General features: G+C 38.0%; 1 protein-coding gene across 3 annotated transcripts in view; it reads left to right on the top strand.

Moving 5' to 3' along the window:
* Positions 1-26,805, top strand: part of SPATA17 (spermatogenesis associated 17) — a 188,692-nt gene that overhangs the window by 39,586 nt on the left and 122,301 nt on the right. For all 3 annotated transcript variants that reach the window (XM_054984789.1, XM_054984782.1, XM_054984773.1), the window contains exon 6: positions 18,474-18,597. In XM_054984789.1, the coding sequence (XP_054840764.1) occupies positions 18,474-18,597 (124 nt within the window). The remainder of the gene's footprint in view (positions 1-18,473; positions 18,598-26,805) is intronic.

The following is a 26,805-nucleotide window of genomic DNA, read 5'->3' as shown; positions in this document are numbered from 1 at the left end:
GGGGTAGTTCTGTTAATATTAATAGTTCTGTAACTTTAGCGCTTTCATAGGCATTACCTGATGCAATCATTTTAGCAGGTAATTAAAAATGATATGTAGTTTCATATATTGCTTTCTAAGCACTGTTTTAAAATAATACTTTTTGTCATTAAAAAGAGCATACTGGTGGTTTCCATTATAATAATTCCAGAGGGATAACTATGTAGTCTATTGCAGCAAAAAATAAATAGGATCCATGTGGCATCTTAAAGACTACCAACATTTTATACAGGTACAAACTTTTTGGACTAGAACTCACTTTTAAATAAACCATGTTTATTTATGTTAGTAGATCAATATTGGCAGAAATTTACTGATATTGTATAGCAGGGATCCTCAACCTTGTTAAGCCTGTGGGCTTTGTTCTGATGCTATGATATGAGCGCTTCTCTGAACTTTGAAAGAAATTACCCATAGAAATAAAAGTAAACTATGTACCTCTTAGACCAAGTTGTTCAATTATTTATCTGGGCATCTCACCAACTACTGAAAATCATCTCTTTCCCGGATGAACAGTGAGAACATTTGCTGAAAATATATATATATTGAAAATATAATAGTAAAGCAGATTCCAGGACTGCTTTTTTGTGTTTTAATCAATATTGTTGTTGTTGTTGTTAATCATCATCATCATCATCATCAATACCTGTAAAGACAAGGGTTGTGACAATGGCTTTGTGAACCATATAAATGTACATGACAGAATAGTAGTTAAAGTGTTGCTTAGGCTAGTGAGAGATGCCAAACACAACAAAAAAGGGTTCTTTTTTATGTTCAAAGCAAGAAAAAGAAAAAAGAAGTGGTAGGCCCAGTGCAGGGAGAGGAAAGTGGAACTTTAACAGGTGGTAGAGGGAAAAACTACTCAACTCCTACTTTGCTTCAGTCTTCTCTTGCAAAGGAAACTATGGTTAACCTGGCAAAAAGAGAGTATATGATGAAGGAAGGGAGTTGTAGCCTAGGATAGGTATAGAAATGGTGTGTAAACACCTAACTTCTTCAAATTAAATCAAGTCAACAAAGCCAGATGAATTGCATCCTAGGGTCCTAAAGGAACTTCCAGGTTTAATTTTGGAGCTTGTATCTGTAATCTTTGAAAATTATTGGAGAACAGAAGATTGGAGGCAGGCAAATGTTGTCCGTATCTTCAAGAAGGGGAAAAAAGAGGATCCAGATAACTACCAATCTCTTGGTCTGAGGTTCATACCTGAAAAGGTTTTAGAGCAAATCATCAGTCGATCAGTCCTTGAGCATTTAGAAAAGAAGGCTGTAATTACTAAGAGTCAGCATGGGTTCCTTAAGAACAAATCATGTCAGACTAGCTTTATCTGCTTTTTAGACTGATTTACTGCTTTGCTGGATCAGGGTGATACCCAATGAGGTTTCCTTGTACATTGGGGGAATTAGCAATAAGAAGAGGCCTGCAAGAGGAGAGGTGACTGAGGGATCTTTTGTACCTGTATATATGAGGATCCCTTCCTCTAGAGAACACTTTTAATAAATAGGTAGATGTTCAACCAAAAGGGTTTTTTAATTTATAAAATAACAAAGACCAATGGCATAAAATACACACAGCAAATACACACACAGCATACACATGGGGCTAACTAGCAAAACAAGTGGGAATAGAAGTTCAGGGGTTGGGTTATATGATAACCCAACCCTTGATCATATGATGATGATGATGATGATGAAATAATTTATATTCCTTTACCAAGTGCTAGGAATAATATTCTAAATGTTTTTGCCCCGGCATCCTCAAATATGAAACGAGATAGTAAAGACAAAGATGACTGAGTGTGGGTTCAACTAGTTTAGCTTATTTATTTAAATTCATTTAAATGGCTGATTTATGTCACTGCTTATTTAAACAAGCCAAACATTTTGAGGACGGGCTGCGCTAGGCAATTGCTTGGGGTGCCCACCGGACAGTTGATGTTATACCAGAACATCAGGAGGGCAAAGCTGGGAAAGAGCTATGCCTCCCTCAATACCCTCCCAAGTTTCTGTGATACCAAGTCAATGCTATGTTATCAGTGGTGGATTTCTAAGGATGCTTGGTCAACGTATAATTTTTCTTCAGGCAGAAGGGAGGGCCTGAGGCACATAAAAATGGAAGTAACCTTTTGATAAGGAATTTTACAAAGAACATCCTTAGAGATAGGCATGTGGACTAACTGAAGAAAGAAACATGGATGTAGGAGTTGACCTGGACAAAACCAGTTCAAAAAAATTGAAACAAATTTCATACATTTATGAAATGTAAATACATTTCATAAATTTAAGATTATTTCATCTCTTCATTATTCCTCATGGGGGGAAATCTTAGCTCTAGAGAAAATATTTATTATTTTGTATTTATCCTTTGCTCAGCAGTTGTTATACAATTTCTTGTTCACTATATATTATCTACTTTTTATAATCAATGGTATTAATGATAAGTTTAGATGTGTTTTTGCAGTGGAGTCTTTAAAAAATGAAATTAGCATCTTATTGTGATAATTCTGCCCCACATAAATCTCTAAACTGGACACAGGTTTACCAAAGTACCAAAGTAAAAAGAGAAGGTGAGAAATCTTCAACTGGACTGCTGAAACAGCCTGGACTCCCAAGATGTGCCCACGGTCAGAGTAGTTCAAAAGTGGAATCAGCTGCCTAAGGAGGTGGTGAGCTCCCCTTCACTGGCAGTTTTCAAGAAGAGGCTGGATGAATACTTGTCAGAGATGCTTTAGGCTGATCCTGCACTGGGCAGGGGATTGGACTAGATGGTCTGTATGGCCCCTTCCAACTCTATGATTCTATGAGTCTATGAATTCATGATACATTGGAGTGGATGGTGCAGCCTGTGATAACTATATAAATGGAGGTAGGGATGTGTGCTAGGGGGTGTGATCCAGGTCCAGGAACTAGATTAAAAACTTGGATTTTTACTGATCTGGCTAAATCTGTCTTTCCCAGATTAAATTAGAGACTCCCAGATCCAATCCTGGGCCCAGATCAAGACCACCTATAAATCTGGGTTAATCCAAGTAAATGTGGGAAAGACGATATCTTGAAAATATAGATCCGGTTTTCAGGGATCCCCCCAAAATCCAGAATTCCTGAAATCTGGGATTTAAAAAAAATATTTAAAGAAATGAAAGTAAGACAAAAACAGAGTAAAGTGAGTGCATAATATAAAAGTTATGCAAAAGTTTAGACAGTAAATTGAAAATTATACAATCTTATACCACCAATAAGTATATAAACAGTGCAGATATAAAAATCTTAGGAATAAAACAAGCAGAACATTTACGTTTCTTTAAACTAAAAAAGTAATTATTAAGTATTTATTTTATTTTATTTATTTATTTATTTCAAATTTCTATTCCGCCCTCCCCTCGAGCAGGCTCAGGGCGGATAACAACATATTAAAATACAATAAAAATACATCTACATTAAAACATTAAAACAACTGTGTATTAATATACATTTAAAACAGGATTTAAAACAGGATGGTGGACAGCCTTCACAGGGAGTGTTTTAAGATTTTATACACCCCTTTTTTCAGGCCGGCGGAGGCCCAGCCTCAGCCATATGCCTGGCGGAACAACTCTATCTTGCAGGCCTGGCGAAAGGATAATAGGTCCTGCCGGGCCCTGATTTCAGCAGACAGAGCGTTCCACCAGGTGGGAGCCAGGACTGAAAAAGTCCTGGCTGTAGTCGAAGCTAGGCAGGCCTCCATGGGGTCAGGGACCACCAAATCGGAGTGTCTTCCAGGGAATATATGGGGAGAGACGGTCCCATAGATAACGCTGGTCTCAGTCTATACAGGGCCTTATAGGTCAATACCAGAAGCTAGCTACATGACATTCCTCCTTATCTCTTCTTCTCTATCTCCCTCTAAGATACTATATCAATTAGTTTAACCTAAATAATCAACAAAATCCTTCCATTTTTTTCCAGAAGTCAGTTATCAACCTATTTTGTAAGTAGGTAGTCAGTTTGGCCATTGAAGCATATTCGTGAACCTTATCTCTCCACTCTGGAAGACTAGGACAAGCATCAGTTTTCCATTTTCCTGCAAATCATACTCTTGCTGCTGTCACCATATAATGGAAGAGATCTCCTTGTTCTTTTCTCAGATTTGTTGGTAAAATATTTAAGAGCATGCTTTTCGGATTTAATTCAGATCTGAGTTTGAGGATCTCTTGCATCTCTTCATGTATTTTTTTCCAATATTTTCGTGCTTCCTTACAAGTCCACCACATATGGTAAAAAGTTGCATCCATATTCTGACACTTCCAGCAACGTCCACTGTAACTGTTACTAATCCTTGCAATATCTTTGGGAGTAATGTACCATCTAAAAAACATTTTATACCATTTTTCTCTCAGTACCTGGAAGCCTGTAAATTTTATGTCTTTAGTCCATAAATTTTCCCATAAATCCATTGGAATAGATTCCCCGAAATTTTGCATCCATTTTACCATACAAGTTGTGACTTATTCCGTCTCTGTGTGGTGTTGCAGTAATATTTTGTAAATCTTCCCCAAGAGATGCAACAAATCTCCAGATATTACTAGTTCATATTTTGTTTTTTCTCTCAGTCTGCCCTCTTCTTTGATAATTTGATCCTTTAATCCTGATAGTATTTGGTGATAAGTCAGCCACGCAATATTTTTGCCATGGGCCTGGATTTCTTGCCAAGTTTTTATGTTTCCTTCTTTATCTATCAGTGATTCATAGCTTGGTTGTTGAATTTTGTTCCTGACTGCTACATCATAATAGACATTAATGAGTGACATCAATGGGGAAACTGATGGGCTCAGTCTATTTCTGCTTTGAAACCATAATTTAAGTGGACCATCTTTTACAATGTGAGTCCCATCTTGTTTGTGAATAGATTTCCATGATTTCTTAATCCATAAATAATTATGGATACCTTCCTTAGCATCCACTGTTTCCAATTTAATCAGTCTGTTGCTAGGATTCATAATCCAATCTGTTATCCAAACCAGCGCTGCTGCTTGATGATACAATTTGATATTCGGAACTGCCAGTCCTCCTCTATTTTTATCATCTTGTAATACTTTAAATCTTATCCTTAGCTTCTTCCCTTTCCATATAAAGTCATTTACAGCTTTCTGCCATCTGTTGAGAATATTTTGTTAAATGTAAATTGGAATCATTTTAAAAACGAAATTTAATTTAGGTAAAATATTCATTTTGATAGCCGCAATTCTTCCTAACTATGAAATATTTAAATTTTGCCATCTCTGCAAGTCTTCAGTAATTCCCATCCAAACTTTTAGATAATTATCTTTATAGAGGTTTTCATTTATCTTTTGATAATTTATCTTTTTATCTTTTGATAATGTATCTTTATAGAGGTTCTTATCGACGGGGATGCCTCCTCGTTGATGGAGACCTAGGTCATGGCAGTTGTCATGTCTGCATTTTTTCCATCTCCATCTGATCAGGCAACTTGCCCCTTACCTGACGCCCCAGGACATGGCTACAGTGACCCATGCAATGGTCACCTCCAGGCTAGATTCCTGTGACTCACTCTAGCCTGGGCTACCCTTGGGCCTAATCTGGAAACTACAACTGGTCCAGAATGCGGTGGCACAGGTTTTGACCGGTATATCCTACCAGTCACATATCACACCTGTCCTGCGCCAGCTGCACTGGCTTCCGGTTGAATTCCGAATCAGGTTTAAGGTGTTGGTTCTTACCTTTAAAGCCCTGAGCGGATTGGGACTGGCATATCTTCGGGACTGCCTCTCCCTGTATGTTCCCCGGACACTGCTTCGATCAGCGGATAAATGTTTACTGGTGGTCCCCTACCCTAAGGAAGCCCGCCTCGCTTCAACCAGAGCCTTTTCAGTCCTGGCCCCAGCCTGGTGGAACACTTTGTCAATGGAGACCCAGGCCCAGAGGAACATATTATCGTTCCACTGGGCCTGTAAGACAGAGCTGTTCCACCAGGCGTTCGGTGGTTGAAGGGGGTGGTGCCATGTCGGCCTCCCACCTTTGGGGTGGGGGGTTCTCCCCACCATCGCACCTTAATGTATTTGGTTAATTTATTTTATTATTGCTTATTGTATGTTGATTTTAGAATTATTTTCTTGTTTTTATTGATTTTAACTGTTGTTCACCGCCCAGAACCCCTGAGGATGGGCGGTTTATAAATCGAAATAATAAATAAATTAAATAAATCAATAAATTTTGTGAAAATACATTTATCCCTAAATATCTTATTGGCTTTGTAGCAATGGTACAGTCATCCAAAACCAGTTCATGAGACAGATTTTGGCTTTACCCAAAGGCATTGCTGCCGCCCTGATGAGGGCCGAAACAAGACTCCCCTCCCTTAGGGCGCGGGTACACCTTGCAGTTTTAAAATACTGGAAAAGGATCAAATTCTCCAGTTCTGACTCCTTTAAGTTGCCAATCAGTAAATTACTTACTATCCAAAGACCCCACATGGCTTGGCTTTCTATCCACCATTTGCCAAAGGTATATCATCCTGAATGACCTGTTAGGGGTCTCAGCCAACAACCTCCCACTTAAGGAGTGGATCTATAAGTCAGTGTCCTGCTTCCAGAGGTTGCCGAGTCTGCAGAGTGCTGCTGACAGGTAACAAGGTCCAGCTGGCAAGGCGAGGAATGTGCAAAGTCCGTAAATCAAGGGAGTAGTCGAGGACAGGCCGGGTCGGAGGTCAGAGAGACAGTTCAAAGGAGCAAACACAGGCAGTACAGGAGCAGCTTAGAGAACTCGTTGAAGCCACGCCGAAGGGAGCCCTCCCTCTGGCTTTTATACTCTAAGGGCATTCGGTAAGCTCGCACAGCTGCTTCAAGTCTCCTTCTCTGGAGCCCCTCCTTCCTCTGAGAAGGCTGGCCTGTTCAGAGCCCGGAGGCGTGCAGATCGACGTCGGGTCTGTAAGTCTCTTCTGTCCCTGCTACGCCGACGTTGCTCTCGGTAGTCTGGAGATGTTGGAGGGGATAAGGAAGCTGGCTGCATCTGGGCCGGTGGCTCTGGGTGGGGAAGGGGAGCTTCTGGTTGGGATACAGCCTCTGACTGTTCAGCTGTGGTCGGCTGCTGGGAGATAGGCTGCTCCTCCCCAGGAGGAGCAAGGCTGTCAGCAAGCGTCTGCTGTTCCAGTTCCTCCTCCTCAGAGGACTCATCAAGCTCAGGGTGTACTATGACAGTCAGATGCAGTGATGGATCGGCTATCAATATCAAAATCTAAGGCAGCTCCTTGGTATAAACTAATCAAATCTGACCATTCAAGATCTCCCTACCTAGCCAGTATTTCTCATTACAACCTCAGAGTGTCTTTCACTGCTCTGTGCTTCCAGATGATGCAGACAGCTCTTTTGGCAGGGCATTATTCTCACACCCCTATGGAACATCGCACCTGCATTTGTGGATTACCTACAGTGGAGAACCTTTCCCCACTACCTACTTTATTGTCCATTATATAGTGTACCCAGAGCTAAATTTTTGGCTAGAATCCTATCAGTGACAAACACATACTCTGAAATCGAGAAGATTGTGTTTTTGTTATCTGACACTGATAATCATGTGTCCTATAGAGTCTCTCAGTTTGCATTCGCAGCCAAAAAATATAAGATCTAAGGTGGTACTGAATGAGGCTGCTTCGTGATCCCTGGGATAGTTTGGCATACTGTATTGTTTTAATTAATTTTAGTAACCTATATAAACTCTGATAAGGGATTTAATTGTTTATTAGTCAATGTTTGGTGAATTTTGACGGCCTATGGCTATAGACAATAAACTCTTTTGATACTGATACAATGGTACAATTGGTTATACTTTCAATCTTTTCAGATTCCTCTTTCATTGTCGAGAGTAACATTATCTTTGTTTTCTTCTTATTCAGTTTATATCAAGAATGCTGCCCGAATCGTGATATTTGCTCCATTACAGAAACCAGGGATGTGTGTGGATTTGTCACTGATATAACCACATCATCTGCATAACTTTTTATCTTATAAATCTCTTTCCCCTCCTTTATTCCAACAATTCTACTATCTTCTCTGATTCTCACTGCCAAAACGTCAAGAGCAAGTATAAACAATAGTGGTGATATTGGACAACCTTGCCGTGTTCCTTTTGTTATTTCAATCTTCTTCGTAAACAAACCGTTAACTAAGATTGCAGCTTGCTGTTTGGTGTAAATACTTTGAATCTCATTCAAAAACTCAATCCCACAATTCATTCTATGCAACGTCTTCATAAGAAACTTCCAAGAGACGTTGTCAAAGGCTTTCTCTGCATCAACAAACATAAATTCAGTTTTTTCACCTTTTCGTCTTGAATGTTCAATTGCACTAAGGATGTATCTGATATTATCTTTTATATACCTCTTTTGGACAAAGCCTGTTTGATCTTCATGTATCATCTCAGATATGCATCTTTTCAATCTTTGAGCCATTATTATTGTAAATATCTTATAAGCCACATTCAACAAAGATATAGTCCTGTATGATTGCGGTGTAAATGGATCATTCCCCTCTTTATGTATCAAAGTTATATTTGTTTCTTGCCATGTTGGAGGTAAGATCTTAGTTTGTATCTCATTCATCACCTTTTGCAACAGTATAGCCAATATATCCTCAAAAGATTTGTAATAAGCAGCCGTGAATCCATCCAGACCTGGAGCTTTTGCAATCTTCAAAGTTTTAATTGCAGAATTTATCTCTTGTATCATTATTGCTTGATTTAAAATAATTCTATGCTCATTAGTAAATTCTTTAATTGGTGTCTCCAATAAATATTTCTCCATTTCTTCTTCATTTATTGATTCTTCTTTGTAGAGATTTGAGAAAAAAAGCTCTAATTTGTTCTTTCATTTTCTGATCTCTATAAATTAGCTGGTTGCCTTCCCTAATTCCTGGTATCCTTCTCTTCTCTGACTCCTTCTTCAGACAATACACTAAGTACCTTCCAGGCTTGTTTGCAGCTTCAAAATGTCTGTGCTTTAAATACTTCAACTTTTTCTGAATTTCTTCTATCTCCAGTAGATCCAATTTGTTCTTCAGCTGCTTAATTTCGTCCCGTATTCTTCTATCCTTTGTTCTTTTATGATCGTGTTCCAGTTTTTTCAATGTTAGGGTTAAATTATTTTGTTCTTCAAACTTAATTTTCTTCTTTTTGGATGCTATTGCCATCAATATTCCTCTTAGATAGGCTTTACTTGCTTCCCAAATTGTTATTCGGCTAGCATCATTTGTTGTGTTTATTCTAAAACAATCAGTTAATTCTTGCTTGCATTTTTGCAATACATCCTCATTTGAAAATAAAGTATCGTCCAATCTCCATCTTCTTCCTCTCCTGTTTAACATACTATCCCTATCAGAATGCGATCCGCTATGATCCTTGGGTGGATTTCTGCATTTTCTACCTGCATCAAAAGACTCTTAGATATCCAACACATATCTATTCTGGAGTATGTTTGATGTCTATCTGAGAAGAATGTATAATCTCTATCATTTTTATGCAGTGATCTCGAGGTGTCCTCTATTTCCAAAATTGACATATAATTGATTACACATTTAGGCAGATTTTGTCCTGTCCTTGTAGATCTGTCAGTTTTACAGTTAAAGACACCATTCATGTCTCCACAAATTAGAGTCTCTCCTTCTTGAAAATCTAAAAATTTCTTGGAAAATCTCATAAAATTTATTCTGGCCATCATTTGGTGCGTATAAAGATACCAAAGTCCATGTTTGTCCATCATTATTTTCAAGGCCACATATCTCCCATCATCATCTTTTAATTCTTGTAAAATATCAAAGTTTGAATGATTGATATATGTGGCCACACCATTTTTCTTCAATTGCAGTGAAGATGAGTAAACCTTACCTAATTTTTTACAGTTTAGTATATACTCTTGATCTTTTTTAATGTGGGTTTCTTGAATGTGTATAATATCTGCCCATAATTTCTTCAATTGATTAAACATTCTTGTTCTTTTAGTGGGGGAATTCAGTCCATTTACATTAACTGAAATTATCTTTATCTCATTCATTTTTCTTCCTTCTTTTTCTTCTTCTGCTTTACTTATTGCTCCTTTCTCTATCTGAGGAGTTTGTGTCGTCTGTGCCCGATGATTGGTCTGTTTTTCCTAATTGCAGTTCTTGTAATAGGTCCTCGGCTTCCATAACTGATGCTACTGTTCCCTTGCCTTGACTTAAATATATTTCCATTTCAGTGGGAATTTTCCAGCAGTACCTTGTTTTGTTCTGCCGCAGAAATTTTGTCAGGTTCCCACTGGAACCTGACACCAAATTCTTTACATTTTTAAATTGTTATTGATGGTAGATCTTGAAATATCTGTATCTCTTTCCTTTCTACTTCCATAGGTTCTTTCTTGTGCTGCTGAAGAATAGTATCCTTTGTTTTCTTATGTGAAAAGGTAACTAATATATCTCTTAGAAATGCATTCCTGTATAATAAGGCCTCACAAAATGGCGTCGGCATGGTCAGGCCTTATTAGGCAATACTTCTATCTTTCTGTTTTTAGTTTTATTATTTATTAATTTGATTTGATTTCTATTCCACTCTGCCCGCAAGCAGGCTCAGAGCAGATTACAACATTTTAAAATATACAATAAATAGAATAAAATTCAGCAGCAATATAAACATTAAAACACATCAATTATAAACAGCCACACACATTTTGCCTTATCCCCTCAAACTAAATAACCTGCAGGGTGGGTGATCAGTCATAAATGTTTACAGAGCTTGAGGGGGGCATATACTCCCCCCCCATGGCAGGAGACCGACATGATATCTTAGGTGGTCTGTTCGCCTCAACCACCAAATGCCTGGCAGAATATCTCTGTCTTGCAGGCCCAATGGAAGGATAACAAATCCAAATGGGCCCACATTGACACAGACAGAGAGTTCCACCAGGTTGGGGCCAGGGCCAAGAAAGCCCTGGCCCTGGTCAAGGCAAGGTGAACCTCCCTGGGGCTGGGGACCACCAGTGGGTGTTTATCTGCTGAACAAAGCAGCCTCCGGGGAACATGTGGTGAAAGGCAGTCCTGCAGGTATGCTGGTCCCAATCCACTAAGGGATTTAAAGGTTAGAACCAACACCTTGAACCTAATCTGGAATTCAACTGAGAGCCAGTGCAATTGGTGGAAAACTGGTGTTATATGTGACCAGAATAGAGTTCCAATCAGGATGCATGCTGCTGCATTCTGGACCATTTGCAGTTTCCAGAGCAGTCTCAAAGGCAGCCCAGCACAAAGTGAGTTACAGTAGTCCAATCTGGAGGTGACCATTGAATGGATCACCACAGCTAGGTCACTGGTTGAAAGGTAGGGAGCAAGTTGCCTGGTCTAGCGACGATGAAAAAATGCAAATGTGGCAACTGCTGTGACCTGGGCCTCCATTGTCAAGGAGGTATCCTGGACCACACCCAAACTCCTTACCACTGGAGCAGGCGCCAATGGCACTCCATCCAGGGTAGGGAGGTTTAGCTTTGGCTACCAGCCTGGCCCTTGCCATCAATGGGATGGATGCCCCTGTGAGCTGGGGAGGAGACTTCTCGAGCCAGTTGCCTGTGTTGGGATGTTGCAGTTGTGAGGGTTTTCTGCCTTTTCCACCTCAACTCTACAGGGGAGGAGAGTGACATTGACAGGCAGTGGCTGCAATTGCTGCTAGGAATTGGCTATGTCTTTGCCTGCCACTCATGGAGCTGTCAGCAGCAGCTGTCATATGACTGGTGGATGCTGCCGGAGCTTCTATGGAAACAAGAGGACATGCTCCGCTGGCCATGCCTGACCGACATCATGCACTGATTTATCTCCCTGCTGAATGTTCTTTGGGATTAAACTGGCGGTGCCAAAGTTACATAGGTGGCAGCATTCCACAGCCCCAGCATGGGTTAGAATGTCACTGCCCATCTAGTTGATTACGCTTACTGAACTAAGTCAAAAGTTATAGAAAATATCTGTTGACATCTTATTAGTTCAATGGAATATATTATCTTAACTTTTTGTATATCTGTAAATAAGTATTGAAGTATTGCAACGTTTTCCTTAAGATGTACCTGAAATAATATAATGCAAGAAATAAATACAAGGTATTAGTAATGAAGTTTTAACACTTTGGAAATTAAGGTAAGGAGAAAGGGCTTCTGGAGTTGCGTCTGATATAAATGAAGAATGAAAAGAAGTGCTGGACACACAATGATTGTATTGAAATAATAGTTTATAGTAAAATTATAGGTTGCAATCTACTCCATTGCAACAAATAACCTAAATAGCATTTAATTTTCTCAAATTATGGTACTAAATCATCCATTCTAAATAACTCTAGTCAGCCCTAGTAGAGGAAAGAAAATTGTTTCAGATATAGTTATAATTAAATCTGTAATTAAATGCAAATATTTATTTGTATTGATATTCAGTGATCATCTGCACTTGCTCATTTTTAGACAGTCTACACTCTTATTATTGTAAGGGAAAAGCAGGGGGGGGGAATGAAATTGTAAACCTAAATTCATAGGCATTTTTAGTTACTTTCAATTACACTGAGACTGGCTAGATCAACCTACAAGAGCAATTGCCTCTTCAATGATGTAATTGCTTAAAAGAATCCTGACAATGTATGTTTAATAGTCTGTTGTAAAAATACTTATTTACTCACCTCTCAAGGCTCTGAGATCTGTACCTTAAGGACAAAGAAAGGTCACCATCCTTTCCTAACTCCTAGTTCTTTGTCAAAAGTGGACACAGTTAATGAGGTTTGTGTGGTACCGCACACATTCTCAGACACAGATAGAGATCCTTTCAATGGAAACAAATTTGTTTGGCTTTACCCGGTTACTTAGCGATTAATAATAGCCTTGAGATGCAGGTCAGAAAGGTCAGTGTACCCGCTTGCCAACACAATCTAAAATGCTCAGCAAGTCCAGATCTGTAGGCTCGGCGGCCTCCAAACACTATGCATAAAGCAAAACAGGTTATTTTCTAACTTCTTTTTTTCATATTAATAAGCAATTTTCAAAAGAAGTGTGGCAAAATGGGGGCCATGCCACTCTAAGTAATTCATTTATTTTGCAATTTAATCTTATGTTGGAAAAAAAATTACACTGCTGCAGAAGCATAGCATGGTGATTTTTAAACGTCAGTATGTTTCATAAGTAACCTTGTGTGAAATATTGTATTAGAAGCCTTTAACAGTAAACGGCAACAAAATATTTTTTCTAAGGATCAAAGCAGGAATAATATATCTTCTCCAATCTTTAATTCATTTCCTTTTTTGTTCTACTTTTGCCTTGCACATTTGAAAAAAAACGTGTGATTTTCTTAACATTTCAATATTTTACTATGAGCTGTGGATTATTATTTTGTAAGAAAAAAAATAACAGAATTCAAATTTTGGAACAGAATTTAGTGTATCTGTGGTACAACTTGCCACATCATGTTTTCCAAACAAACTGTGTTCCTCTATAATACTGAACATGTCTAGAATTGCAATGGGGTGCAAATGGATTAAGATGGCCAGTAGTCACTTTTGAAGTGGTCCTCATGGTTGTTTGAATGGCTCCAATATGCAATAGAATCCACAATCCTCACATTCTTCATAAGTGTGACAGTTTGAAACCTTATCTAAGCAAAGTGCCCGTAGAGTTCCTCTTGTGTTCATCTCTTTCAGGCAGGCTATTCCCACAGGTTGCACCAGTAATTCATACAAACAAAAATCTAAATCTTAAATGTGTGTGTTATGTGCTGTCAAGTCACCTCTGACCTATGGCAACCCTATGAATGAAAGACCTCCAAAACGTCCTATCATTGACAGAATTGCTGAGATCCTGAAAACTGGAGGATGTGTAGCTTCTTTTATTGAGTCAAGCCATCTCATTTTAGGTCTTCCTCTTTTCCTGCTGCCTTCTGCTTTTCCTAGCATTATTGACTTTTCCAGAGAATCTTGTCTTCTCATGATATGACCAAAGTACAATAGCCTTATTCTTGTCATTTTAGCTTCTATGGAGAATTCAGGCTTGATTTGATCTAGTACCCACTTGTTGGTCTTTTTGGCTGTCCGTGGTATCCGCAAAACTTTCCTCCAGCATCACATTTTAAATGAATCAATTTTCTTCCATTCAGCTTTCTTCACTGTCCAACTTTCACACCCATACATAGCAATGGGGAATACCATAGTTTGGATTATTTTATCTAGCTCCCTCTCATCTGATCTTCCAAGTCTCAATCTTTTTCTGATTTCTTCATTGCAGTCTTCGTTTTGGTTGATGATTGAGCTGAGGAATAGAAATCTTGAACCATTTCAATTTCCTCATTGTCAACTTTAAAATTGTGACATTCCTCAGTAGTCATTACTTTTTTCTTCTTGATGTTCAGCTGTAATCCTGCTTCGGTGCTTTCTCCTTTAGCCTTCATCAGTAGTCGTTTCAAGTCTTCACTATTTTCTGCTAGTAACATGGTATCATCTGCATATCTCAAATTGTTCATGCCACCTTCTAGATCTAAACCAGCTTTCCTTATGATATACTCTTCATAGAGGTTGAACAGGTAGGGAGATAATACGGATCCTTGTCTGACACCCTTGCCAATTGGAACCATTGTTTCCCCATATTCTGTCCAATAGTAGCCTCTTCTCTAGAGTACAGGTTGCGCATCTAAACAATCAGATGTTGTGGCACTCCCACTTCTTTTAAGACTCTCCATAGCTTTTCATGATCCACACAGTCAAAAGTTTTGCTGTAATCTATAAAACACAGGCTGATTTTCTTCTGAAATTCCCTGGTATGTTCCATTAGTCATGGTAAATTTGCAGTGTGATCTCTGGTGCCTCTTTCTTTTCTGAATCCAGCTTGAACATCTGGCATTTCTTGTTCCATATATGGTAAGAGTCTTTGCTGTATAATTTTGAGCATCAATTTGCTTGCATGGGAAATTAACACAATTGTCCGATAGTTGCTGCACTCTTTGGCATCCCTTTTTTTGGAATTGGAATGTAAACTGAGCATTTCCAGTCTGTGGGCGATTGTTTTGTTTTCCATATTTGTTGACAGATTCTTGTTAAGATTCTGATGGACTCCATTTTTGTAGCTTGAAATAAATCTATTGGTATTCCGTCTACTCCAGGTGTTTTGTTTCTCCCTATTGCTTTGAGTGCAGCTTTTATTTCACTTTCTAGGATTTCTGGTTCTTCATCAAAAGATTCTTCATTGAAAGTATCTGTCATCCTTCCATCTCTTTTGTTATCCACCTTGATTCTAAATCTGTTAAATTAATAGGAGTTATATAAACAACTTCGATAGTTTTTCACTTGTAATTCAACTATTGCCTCAATTGTAAGTGTATAGGCAGCTCTGAGAGGACACACTGGTTCTGCCCATTCCACTATCTGACACCAAACTATACTTATTGTGGCAAGCCCTGTATGAAGTACCTCCCCTGCATGAATGAACAGCAGGGTCATGGTTGAAAGCATTGCATCTAGTTGAGGAACCATTTCATCTAATTAACATGCCATGAGAAGCATTCTTATGTGACTGCCTTTTATGTAGCTACTGAGATGAATTGAAAAGATGTGTTTGAGCTAAATCTTAGAGCTAAAGCTGGTGATGAATAGCAGAAACAAACTCCAACTGTTATATCTGATGCTAGCCTCTGTCATCTCATACCATATGTGGGTAGATAAAATGTTTGAATGCTCTCCTCCACATAAAACTCCATACCATATAAAATAGTAGTAGTAGTAAAAGACTATAACATGGGAATATTGTCCATTAGCTATATCTTATAGTTAAATGTAACAAAGTGATAACCATCACTTTTGAAGTGTATAATCATAGATATGCAGGTGAGTTGCAAGGTAGAGTGATTTATCTTAAAATGAAACTTCATGTTAACTGCAGGAAAATGCTTACCTTTTAAGTGGTTGACAATCTTTGTTTTCTCATTGCTACTGGTCTTTCTGCCTTACCTCCTGGTAGCACTTAACTTCTCTATGGGGATTTCTAATTTGCTACTGTAGAATTGAACAGCAGCAGTGTTGATACCTTTTTATTAGTATTAAATACACATTATGTCAAATCCTATGCAGTGCCACTATAAGGGACTTGGAAAAGCAGATTTCCTCCTTCTCCTACTTCTGCCCTCCTCCAACATTATCTCTGAGCACTGAAATATCATTACAGGAGGCTTTGCTGCTGGAAATGGTAAAGGAGCTCAATTTTCTTTACTTTCTACTCTATGCAGATGTCCTTGTTGTATGGCTTTTCACCAATGCAGGTTCCCCAACCTTTCTGCCAGTTTCTTCCACATTACATAGGATCCAGCAGAATCGCACAAAGTAGTGAAGAAGCTTTCAAGTTGCTTAGAGGTCTCCATCAGGATGGATGTTCAAAATAGGGACAAAAATTAGGTGTTTTTGTTTAGTGTGAATGCTTTTTAAGATGTATGTTTTTAATCTGTCAGCCATCTTGGTAATCCTGATGAGGTGAGAAATTTTGTAATTAAATAAATATAAAATAAATATAAAAGCAGGTTGGGGGAGAAAAAGAACATTTCAAGGCATGATGGAAAAAACCAAAAAAGTTTACAGCTTTCTTGAAATGGAGACCGGGAGATATTATAGTCCTCTAATGCAATTCTATGCAGAGCTAATTAGATTAAATGGTACTGGGTGCAAAGCAGATATCAAAGTGCACCGGAGCCTACTGGGATGGTGTTTTATCTAAGGTTTAGGCTAACACCATCTGATCTTATGAATGTAGCAGAACCATTGGCTGCGATCCACAGGGTTCAATATGATACTCCATACGTACAAAAGTATTTTCTGGCCCCACCTTCTCAAGGCAGCAGATTGCTGCACCCTTAAAAGTTGCTGAGCTGGCTTGGAGCAGCCTAGAGAGATGTGAGCAGTGTGGATCAGGTTACGTACGCAGCTGGGGAGGAAATTCAGGGAATACCCCCTATGCATTCTGGGAAGTATTTTCCAATCATGCATTGGGATATTTGAATCATATTTTATGCCACCATCTTAATGACAGTTTTGTTACTAACTTCAATGGGATGTGGAGTGTACCTTCTGATAGTTAATTGATGTAGAGTATGTTGAGGTAGTATAAATATTTACCCTACAGGAACTGAATTACTTTCAATGCTGTATTTTATGTAAGATGCCCTGAAAAAGGTCAGAACTTACCTAATTAACATTTATTAAATCTACATACATCACTGAACAAAATTTATGTCTTTCACATACAAGGTTAATTTAAATTAGCTGTTTCTTAATACCAATAACAACAAATGTTAATCAAGCTAACTTCTACTCTGTGTGTATGGTGGGGGAGGGGGAGATTGTAATGCACTGTTGCCAATAATACTATATAATCACAGGCTATGAATTTTTTAAATTAGTATTTCAATACTTTGGATAAAATTAATATTTAATAGAGGAAATCATATATAAAAAATCAAGGGACAGGAAAATACTGCAATTTTTAAAAGAAAAATAATGGTTAGAAAACACTATACAGCAGATTAATCTGTATTTGTAAACATATGACACTATTTTATGGACAGTACTGACCCCTAGATTCATTTGTAAAGTGAACACATGTTGGCTGTTTCTCACAGATAGATGTACACGTGTACATATAAGATGTACATGTGTTCACTGTAATGTGAACAGGGCTAGAATTTTCTAGTGTACAAGTTTGTATTGAAATACTAGATTGGATCCTGTGCTGAGTTTTGTATAGGAGAGATGATAATACTTACAGTATTGAATGCCAAGTTGTATACTTCTGCTGATGTGATCAAAGTATAAACAGCTTTCTTAAAGTCAGTGCAGGTCCTATAAATATATTGTCGCAGTCAGTACTAAGTACATATTCTCAAAAGACTTGCACTCTTGTGTGTTCAAACAGTTGTTGAATGGAAGCCTCAAAACCAGCAAAGCATATTAAATGATCTGCTTGGCTTGAGCCTTGGAGTAAGATGAAGTTATATTTGCAACTGCCTGCTTCTGCAGTGTCTGCCTCTTCCAACTCCACAACAGTCGAAGCAAGGCTAAATGAAAAAAAAAACTTGAGTTGTTTCACGCAAACATTGCCATAAGACAGTTGTGGAGCAACTTCATTTCTATAACGTGTGCTGCTGAATTGAATGGAAAGGATGTTGAATTACACATTGTTGAATTGTAGATGGGTTTATTGTAGCACATTAGAAGAATGTGGTTCATGCTTGTGTTTTAACAAAAGTTATTGCAGCAGCCTTGTATTGCTAAATGTACTAAATAGAGCCTGGTGTTGTTTATAAAACAGTGGACAGTGCCAGCATACTAATCCCTAGAAAAATTAGGCAACAATGAAGTTTTTTAAGAATGTCAGTATAATTTCTTATGTTGGCCTTGTAAACATCTAAATTGTTTTGATGTAGGAGAGGACTGGATGAGTTTGCAGAGATGAAGGAGAGAGAAGAGGAGAAACAAGCGCTCGAAAGGGAAGAAAAGAAAAAGGATTACCAAGCCCGAAAGATGCATTACCTCCTTAGCACTCAGCAGGTTGGTGTACCTGTTCCTGACAGCTCATGCAAACCACTGGGGCCCCTAGCTTGACAGAGATAAACTAGCAGGCTGAATGGGACATGACTTGTTGAAAAGATATCTCAAAGACACTACTTCGAGTTCAATTTAGTGCATTTCTATAGGCGAGAGCAGGTACCATGACTGCTGCGTGACAGCAGCTTCATAGAGGCAGCATCAGCACGGCTGGCAGAAAGAAACCAAGTCAGCAGTTTGATCTGCCACTGTGATAACACAACACGAAGGGCATAACCTCACTTTAAAAACTCATTTTGACTGCTTTATTGTTGTGTTGTCTCACTTGTCAAAAACTAACAAGTTATTAAGCCAAGGAGGGGTTTCATTTTTTCCATTTTAATTGAGCTAATGCTTGGGCTGGAATTGGAATTCCATGCTCCATTGTAAAATAGATTGTAAGTGAGAGTTATCTTTAAAACTTTCCAGAAATCTTCCTGAGTCGGCAAATTTACTTTGATTGCATTCTTACACACATTCTTGTGAATATGTTCTGATTGATATATTTACTCTTCTAAGAATACTTGTTTGAATTCTAAAGAGATGTTAAGCATGGCAGGTGTTCCCTGGTTTAATCCCTACTTGTGATCATCAGAACAAATAAGTCTTTGTTTGCTTGTAATAAGTGTCTCATTATGTGAATAACCATAAATATCCATATCAGAAATGTAAGCAAAATTATTTCAATCTTAAAAGCACATTTGTTATTAATGATTAGCCTTTTTAGTTAGTCTTGTTCTCACTTTTGCTATTCTACCAATCAGGGATCAAAGACAGTATTATGTGACTTTGCAAGCAAAAAAATTAGCCCTTTACTTCATCAGTCATGAATAAGCAATATTGGAGATTGTTTATCTAAGCTGCATGGTAATTAATTATGGGAAAGTGAAATGATTAGTGGAAATTAGTTATTTTAATTGTAAATTTAGTAAAATTAGGGTTTGTTTGTGAAGAAAACAGAAGGAAGAGCTAATTAGTAAATGAATATTATTGATAATGAATTATTCATCTAGTTCTAGAAAGAGTATACCAAAGATATTCTGAGAAAAGACGTCACATTGTTTTAAATCTGAATTTAATAACTATACCTCAAAATATTTTAAAGAGCATGCAAAACTGGCCTCAGGCTGGACAGAATAGTTTGATATTAATTTAGAATTAAACACACTTCCTCTTTCTGATTCCAGTGAACCATCTTCAAACATAAAAATGTAACCTAACATACACTAACTAGTTTATACCTTTGGCAATACACATATATGCAAAAAACATATCCAGTGTGAAGTTTAAGGTGTACAATGAAGCTGTCTCACACAACAATTTAAGAACTGGCACTCCAAGTCTTAAGCTCTAATAATGCACAAATGCCATCACAAACTTGTAAACTGTTCATTGACTGTGATCTAGGATGAAACGGGTTAATTATTTTTACTCATTATTTTAGCTTTTTAATTTTTGTGTAGATTAAACTATGTACATTCCTTGCATCCATATGTTACCTTCTCACTGTGCCTAATGCTGGTATAAACTTAGCAGTGTAAAGAAGTTAAAAATAGAAATGGAATTGTATTTTGATTAAAACTCAGGTTCCTAGAAAATGATGCCTGGAGAAATAAATGACAAGCTCTAAAACTTTATCCTTATGAAATATTGAGCTTTTAATCAACGTGCTTCGTTTACCAGTAGTTTCAATAACTAGTCAAGAAACACCTAACACATTTGAGCTTCTTCTGTTTAAAGAAAATTCTTTCTTTATAATCCCTGTAATTATATAGAAACTTGCTGAACAATCTATGCCTATCTTACAAAGTCATAAATCATGTTGTCTGCTCCACCTACTGGTTGCCTTATGAAAAAAGTCTTACTGTGGATGGTAGTAAGAAATACATCTACATAGCGTGTTTCTGTTGAGACTGAGTTAAAGGTATTTTTCAGACAATTATTATTTTCCTTGCAATGTGTTCATAATCAGTGTAACATCCTTAAAAACCTATTGAAGTTAATTGGTTTAGAAGGGTGTAACAGTGCTCAGAATTGATCTGTTAATTTGTTTTTCAGAGAGAGAAAAATAATTTTTGATGATTGCTGCTACATATTTTTCTGATTATTGTAATATCTACATAAAACCTTCAGAGTTTTTACTTTTTAATAATTTATGTCCTTTAAAGACAGATCATAAACAGAAAAACAGACAACAAATATAGGAATCAAACCACTCACTATTAAGAGAATCTATTTTATAAATATTTCATAAAGTCTTTACTGTGAACATTGTGATGTTTGTAATTACACCATTCCTTCATCCAGATCTTGGACTAACAACATGTCACCCTTCTGTAGAATTTACAGTGTGCTGGAATAGGGTTGCTAGCAAGTATCTGGCAACTAGCAAGAATCAGGGTGGGGGGTAAGGACATGGGGGTGCTATCAAATGATAGCATGACATCACTTCTGACGAAAGCCTGGACATGATGTTATGCCTCTCTAGGAATCTAGAATTTTAGAGTATTATGATGTCACTTCTGGGGTTTCCCTGGAAATAACATCACACCTTTGCCTGCCAGCATTTTTTTCCCCTTCAGGCATCCTTTGGAATGCCAGCAGGCAATGGAAGGTGGGAGTGGGAGAGCTCCTGCCTCCAGCAGGGAAATGATAGGCCTAGGACAAAAAAGAAAGTTCTAGATGCAAGTTAAATTGAATTGTTGCTTTAACACTATGCAGAAAAGGAACCTTCTACCGAACTTGCATTTCTTTAAAACTGCAATCTCCTGATTTCCATGCCTGGTTTGCTGGATGGAACAGTCTTAAGGATAATTTAAAATTGTGTCTGTGCATTTCCATATGGATTTTAATTTTTTTCTTTAGATCTTACCAAACTGGCAGAAAGACCAGATATTTTGCAACACTTTGAACCATCTTGCAACACAGTGATAGTTCAGTTATACCAAAATATTGTTTGGGGCTATGTGAATGGACAATTTATGCCTGAGTTTCTCCCTCCCTCTTCCCTACACAGTCTACACTTTACTGCAAACACATTATATATGAACCAGTAAACTATATCCTGCTTTGAAGGGAAAGTATGAAATATAGTTTGCTGGTTTAGATTTAGCAGCAAACAATTCTTGAGCTAAAAAGTTCCACTAATCAACTAAAAGGGTACAAGAGAAAGAGGGAGAAGACCAGCACAGAGCTCATTCATGGAGTACATCTGAACGATCCCATAATCTCAAATTTCTTCTTGATCATTTAAAATAATTTTGCATATGCCTCTACCTGCCTTTTTTAACTGATCTGCTTAAAACAAGAAAGGATATTAAAATTAGTACAGTACTATTATTAGAAATTGAAAATGCTAATTGATATGTCACCATGGCAAATGTCTTCACTTGCAACTTGGCCTGCTTGCGTAAGAGCAGTCTCTGGTGATTTGTTTTGTAAGGCTATGATATTTGCAGGATTATCAATTTACATATGTTTATTTCTATTTCAGCCTTGTATGTAATGCCTCAGGCTTATATTATTGATTCAGAAAGAGTTATTTAGTGCATTGTAACCATGTTGGCTGCTGTGACTTTCCAGTATCTGCAGAAGATGGTCTCATGCTGTTTTTTTCTGCTTTTTAGACAACTCAGTGAAAATAACAATGTCATTGCCCTTGAAAGTTGAAATGTAACTTGGTGCAATTTTATGGTATGAAGCAAAAGCTGAAAGCTTGCCAATTTCTAAGGCAACTATAAAGTTTAACATTAGAGATGTACAAATGGGCTCTTTTTCATTTTGTTTTGTTTTCATATGCTATTGTGAGCCTTTTCATTCTTTTGATTTTTTTTAAAACTGGCTATCTTGATTCATACAGTCTGTTAATGCTATTTTTAGCTATTTTATTACCTTTAAGTGCCATTTAAGATCAGCTGATGAAAAAACAAGAAAAAAAGTGTTGATGTTAGCAGGAAAAATTGGCCACCAAAGCGAAGTAGATTTCCTCACAATGATTTTCTTTTCTGTGGGGACTTTTCAGATTGTGGTTACATGTAAGACCTGATCCAGCATTACTCATGCATATTGTATGCAAGTAGGACCCTTCATGAGAATACTCATACCCATACACACGGCCCATCCATCCATTAGTTTTAGTAGGATGGATGGGTCGTGTGTGTGTGTAGATCTCCCTTATTACACTGTGGTGTTATAAACCACATCTCAAATAAATATGACCAGATTAAGAAAGAGATCTTTCAGTCATTTGTTTGTAAATTACAGTAAATAGATGAGAGACGGAAGTGTGATCCCTCAAGGCAATTCAGCTGTTTTAAAAATTTTATCAACGCCAGTTTAAAGGACATCATTTTCATCATTTGGACCCATGGGAAGGAAGCCCTTGAGAGATTTTACCAGGATTTTAACAACTTTCACCCCACCATCAATTTGAGCCTGCCTACATAACAGGTACACTTCCTGGATACCCAGGGCCGGCGCGCCCATAGAGGCCAGGTAGGCGGTAGCCTCAGGCGCGAGGGCAAAGGAGAGGCGCCGAAGGAGGTGTTGGGGCGTAGGTGCGTGCCGCGGAGCTGGCATGCCTGGCCCGCAGCTGCTGCAGCCAGCCAGCCCCATGCTCCCGCCGCCACACGCCCCCAGCCGGGCGCAGCAGCCATGAGCCGCTGCCAGGGTGGCATGCGGAGCGCAGAGCAGCCTCCGCCCGCCACCCCAGCCATCCGCCGGCGAATGCCCCCGGCTTGCGCTGCGCGATGATGTCATCGCACAGTCCGTGGGAGGGTTGCCCCAGGCACCAGAAACCCTGGCACCGGCAGTGTGGATACCACTGTAAAGCTACATAATGGACAGATAAAGACCACCTTATACTGGAAACCCACTGACTGATACTCATATCTTAATGCCTCCAGCTACCACCCAAAACATACCACTCAGTCAATTGATTATAGCCAAGCTTTACATTACAATCATATCTGCTCCAGTGCTCTTGATCAGGACTCTCACTTAAGAGATTTACAACAAGCATTTTTGAAGCTACAGTACCCACCAAATGAGGTGAGGAAACAAATCAACGGGACCAGACTAGTGCCCAGAAACAGCCTACTCCAGGACAAACCAAAAAGAACCAACAACAGAACACCACTGGTTGTCACTTATAGTTCCCAGCTCAAACCTATCCAACATATCATCAGCAATCCGCAGCCCATCCTGGAAAACGATACCTCTCTCTCACAAGCCCTGGGTGGAAGACCTCACCTTGCCTCCAGACAGCCCCACCCTTAAACGACTTCTCACTAACAACCATGAACTGGCTAACAGAGTCACCAACACAGGGACCAGACCCTGCAACAGACCCAGATGCCGACTCTGCCCACATATCCACCCAGAAAATACAATTACAGGACCCAATAGTGTCAACTACACAATCTCTGGCTCTTAACAGCTGCTCATCCTCCAATGTGGTATATGCTCTTATGTGCAAGAATGCCCCTCTGCTCTGTACCTAGGACAAACCAGTCAACCTCTGTGCAAAAGAATAAATGGACACAAATCTGACATCAAAAATGGCAATATTCAGAAACCAGTAAGAGAACACTTCAATCTACCAGGACGCTCCATCAAGAACTTAAAGGTCACCATAGTTCAACTGAAACATTTCAAAAGCAGAATCCAACAGGAAGCTGCTGAATTGGAATTCATATGTAAATGTGACTGAATCAAACTTGGATTGAGTAGAGACTCTGGATGGTTATCTCATTATCAGAAGTAACTGCATTTCAGGCATTCCATTCAGATTCAGTTATGGAGAGGAAAGGTCACACCCAGCCTGAATTGTGCACTCCACCTCTTTCATGATTTTTGCAACTCCCTCCTCCCCTCACCACTTATATATCTCTGGCCAAATTCTTCATACCCTCCATGTATCTGATGAAGAGAACTGTGGTTCTCGAAAGCTTATGCTACAATAAAGTTGGTTAGTCTTAAAGGTGCTACTGGACTCTTTACTAGTTTAAAGGACATATACACATGAAGTGTCATCAAAGATCAATCAGCTACTACATTGCAATGACTAAATAGCAGTGCATAATAATAATGAATATATGCTAAAGATGAGAATTAGTATTATGAAGTCACCAAACATAACTGCCTAATGTAAAAGGAATGTGGTGTTAATTGAAAGCACAAATATTTATAACTGAAATGAACTAAAAACCCATTGAGTGTATAGAGCTATCCCACGAAAACATTACGCTTTATAATAAATAAAATAAAGTTGGTAATTTGTGTTGAAACCATCCAGGAGGCATAGTTAGTGGAACAAGGATTGGTTTAGGTACGGAAAAATAAATCCATAATCTAAGAGAAAAGTTCCCAGGAGTTAGAGGAAGCTACAGTATTCATTTTTATCTCTGGATAAACAAGATATATGGCTTCCCATTATAGGTTACATTTTGCTGTTATTTGTGGTAATGTTTTATATGAACTAGAAGGCACTCTGGGCCAAACTGGATGAAATACTTCAGGATTCATTATTCATTGATGGCTACAGAATATAAATGTTTAAATTAAGAGGATTAAAATCTATGGCCACATCCCCTGATCTCTTTACTGTCATCTAACAAGCAGCCAGTGATGTACGTAATATTTGGATTTGAACTGTTGTGCTTTATTTATTTTATTTATTTATTTATTTTTAATTTATGTCATTTATAGTTCGCCTTTCTCACTGAGGCTCAAGGCAGATTACACAGTATGAGATTAATACAATCAGTATCAAGGACATTTCATACACAATACCACAGGGTATATAGATACAAGTTTAAAAGACATAATATTAGGAAGAATCCAATACAGAGTAGAAAAAATACTGAAGCAGAACATAATCAATTCTAGGACTAACATTAGACAACATGGAGCACTGGTGGTACATAGGAATACATATTTAAAGCAACAGATAATATGTAAGGCAATATAGTGATGATGAGAGTTCTCATTTGAACCTGTTTGTTGAGCTCTTTTTCTGTAGTATTTTAGCCCTTTGAAAGCTCTATTTGGCTCAGTAGGGAAGATATGCTACAAATACCACCCAGTTATTTGGGTCCAATCCAGATTTCCCTCAATGACTGCTATTTAGAAAATGTTAAATCAGCAGGATAGCTATACTGAATCTTCAGTGTCTAATCTGGTTTTACCCTTATTGGGCTTTAAAAATCAGTTTCCCTGTGTACACTCCACTCTAGTTAAGCCAAACGAATTTGATGCTGGTTACACACTACAGTTTTACCCAAAATTACTTAAATCTCAGTTTCACTGAAATTACTGGGGTTGACTTTCAACTCTAAGGACTACAGTCTAATATATGAAATAAAACTGCAGTGTATGACATTCAGAATTTTTCTATTTTACTTAAGAAGGCTCTAGGAGACAATTCTCTGTTATTTTTCTTACCTCTGAATATTATTTTCAAAATTTTATAGTACACTAAACAATTTTCTTTTAGGTTGAGCTAATCTATCACACTATAAACATTGGGGTTTTTTTACCATTATACTATTCTAAGATACATAGATAGTTGTGCCTGTAATTAAAAGAATAAATATTACTTCCAACACAAACACTGTACCTTACCGAATTATACATTAGTTGTTTATAGCCTAACACTTAAAGAGAGAACAAATGATATATAAATATTCACATTAAATATATTAATCCCTTTTATTAATTCATTTAGTAATACACCATCATCATTTAAGAGGGGAAATTCTTTATAAACCACTTGGATGGTGTTTCCAAAATAAGTTTGCTATTTAGGAAATATTTAGGTTTCCAAGCAATTCTTTTACTTCTTGAAGAGATAAAAGCCATAAGACCCTCCCCCTTCCATCTAGGGATTAACAGAATATTCACTGGAATTTTTGTAGAAACATAACAGCAGTAGCTGAAAAACTATCATGTTCCTTTTTCAGTTCTCAGCAAGAGTAATTGAATGTTGAATATCTTACTAAATGCTAGACTGTGACAGTGTGTTAACACTCTGACTATCTCCTAACAGCAGGGCAATTATTTGCTGAGTGGGATTTTTATAAATCCCCTGGCAGTAGTATGTCCTGATAATTATGATGAAGTGCACTGGTCAGTGTTGATTCAGCAATTCCATTTCTAGCAAATATTTCATTC

This window comes from Eublepharis macularius, chromosome 1 (assembly GCF_028583425.1).
Source record: "Eublepharis macularius isolate TG4126 chromosome 1, MPM_Emac_v1.0, whole genome shotgun sequence".
NCBI lineage: Eukaryota > Metazoa > Chordata > Lepidosauria > Squamata > Eublepharidae > Eublepharis > Eublepharis macularius.
This window is presented reverse-complemented; position numbering and strand designations above follow the sequence as displayed.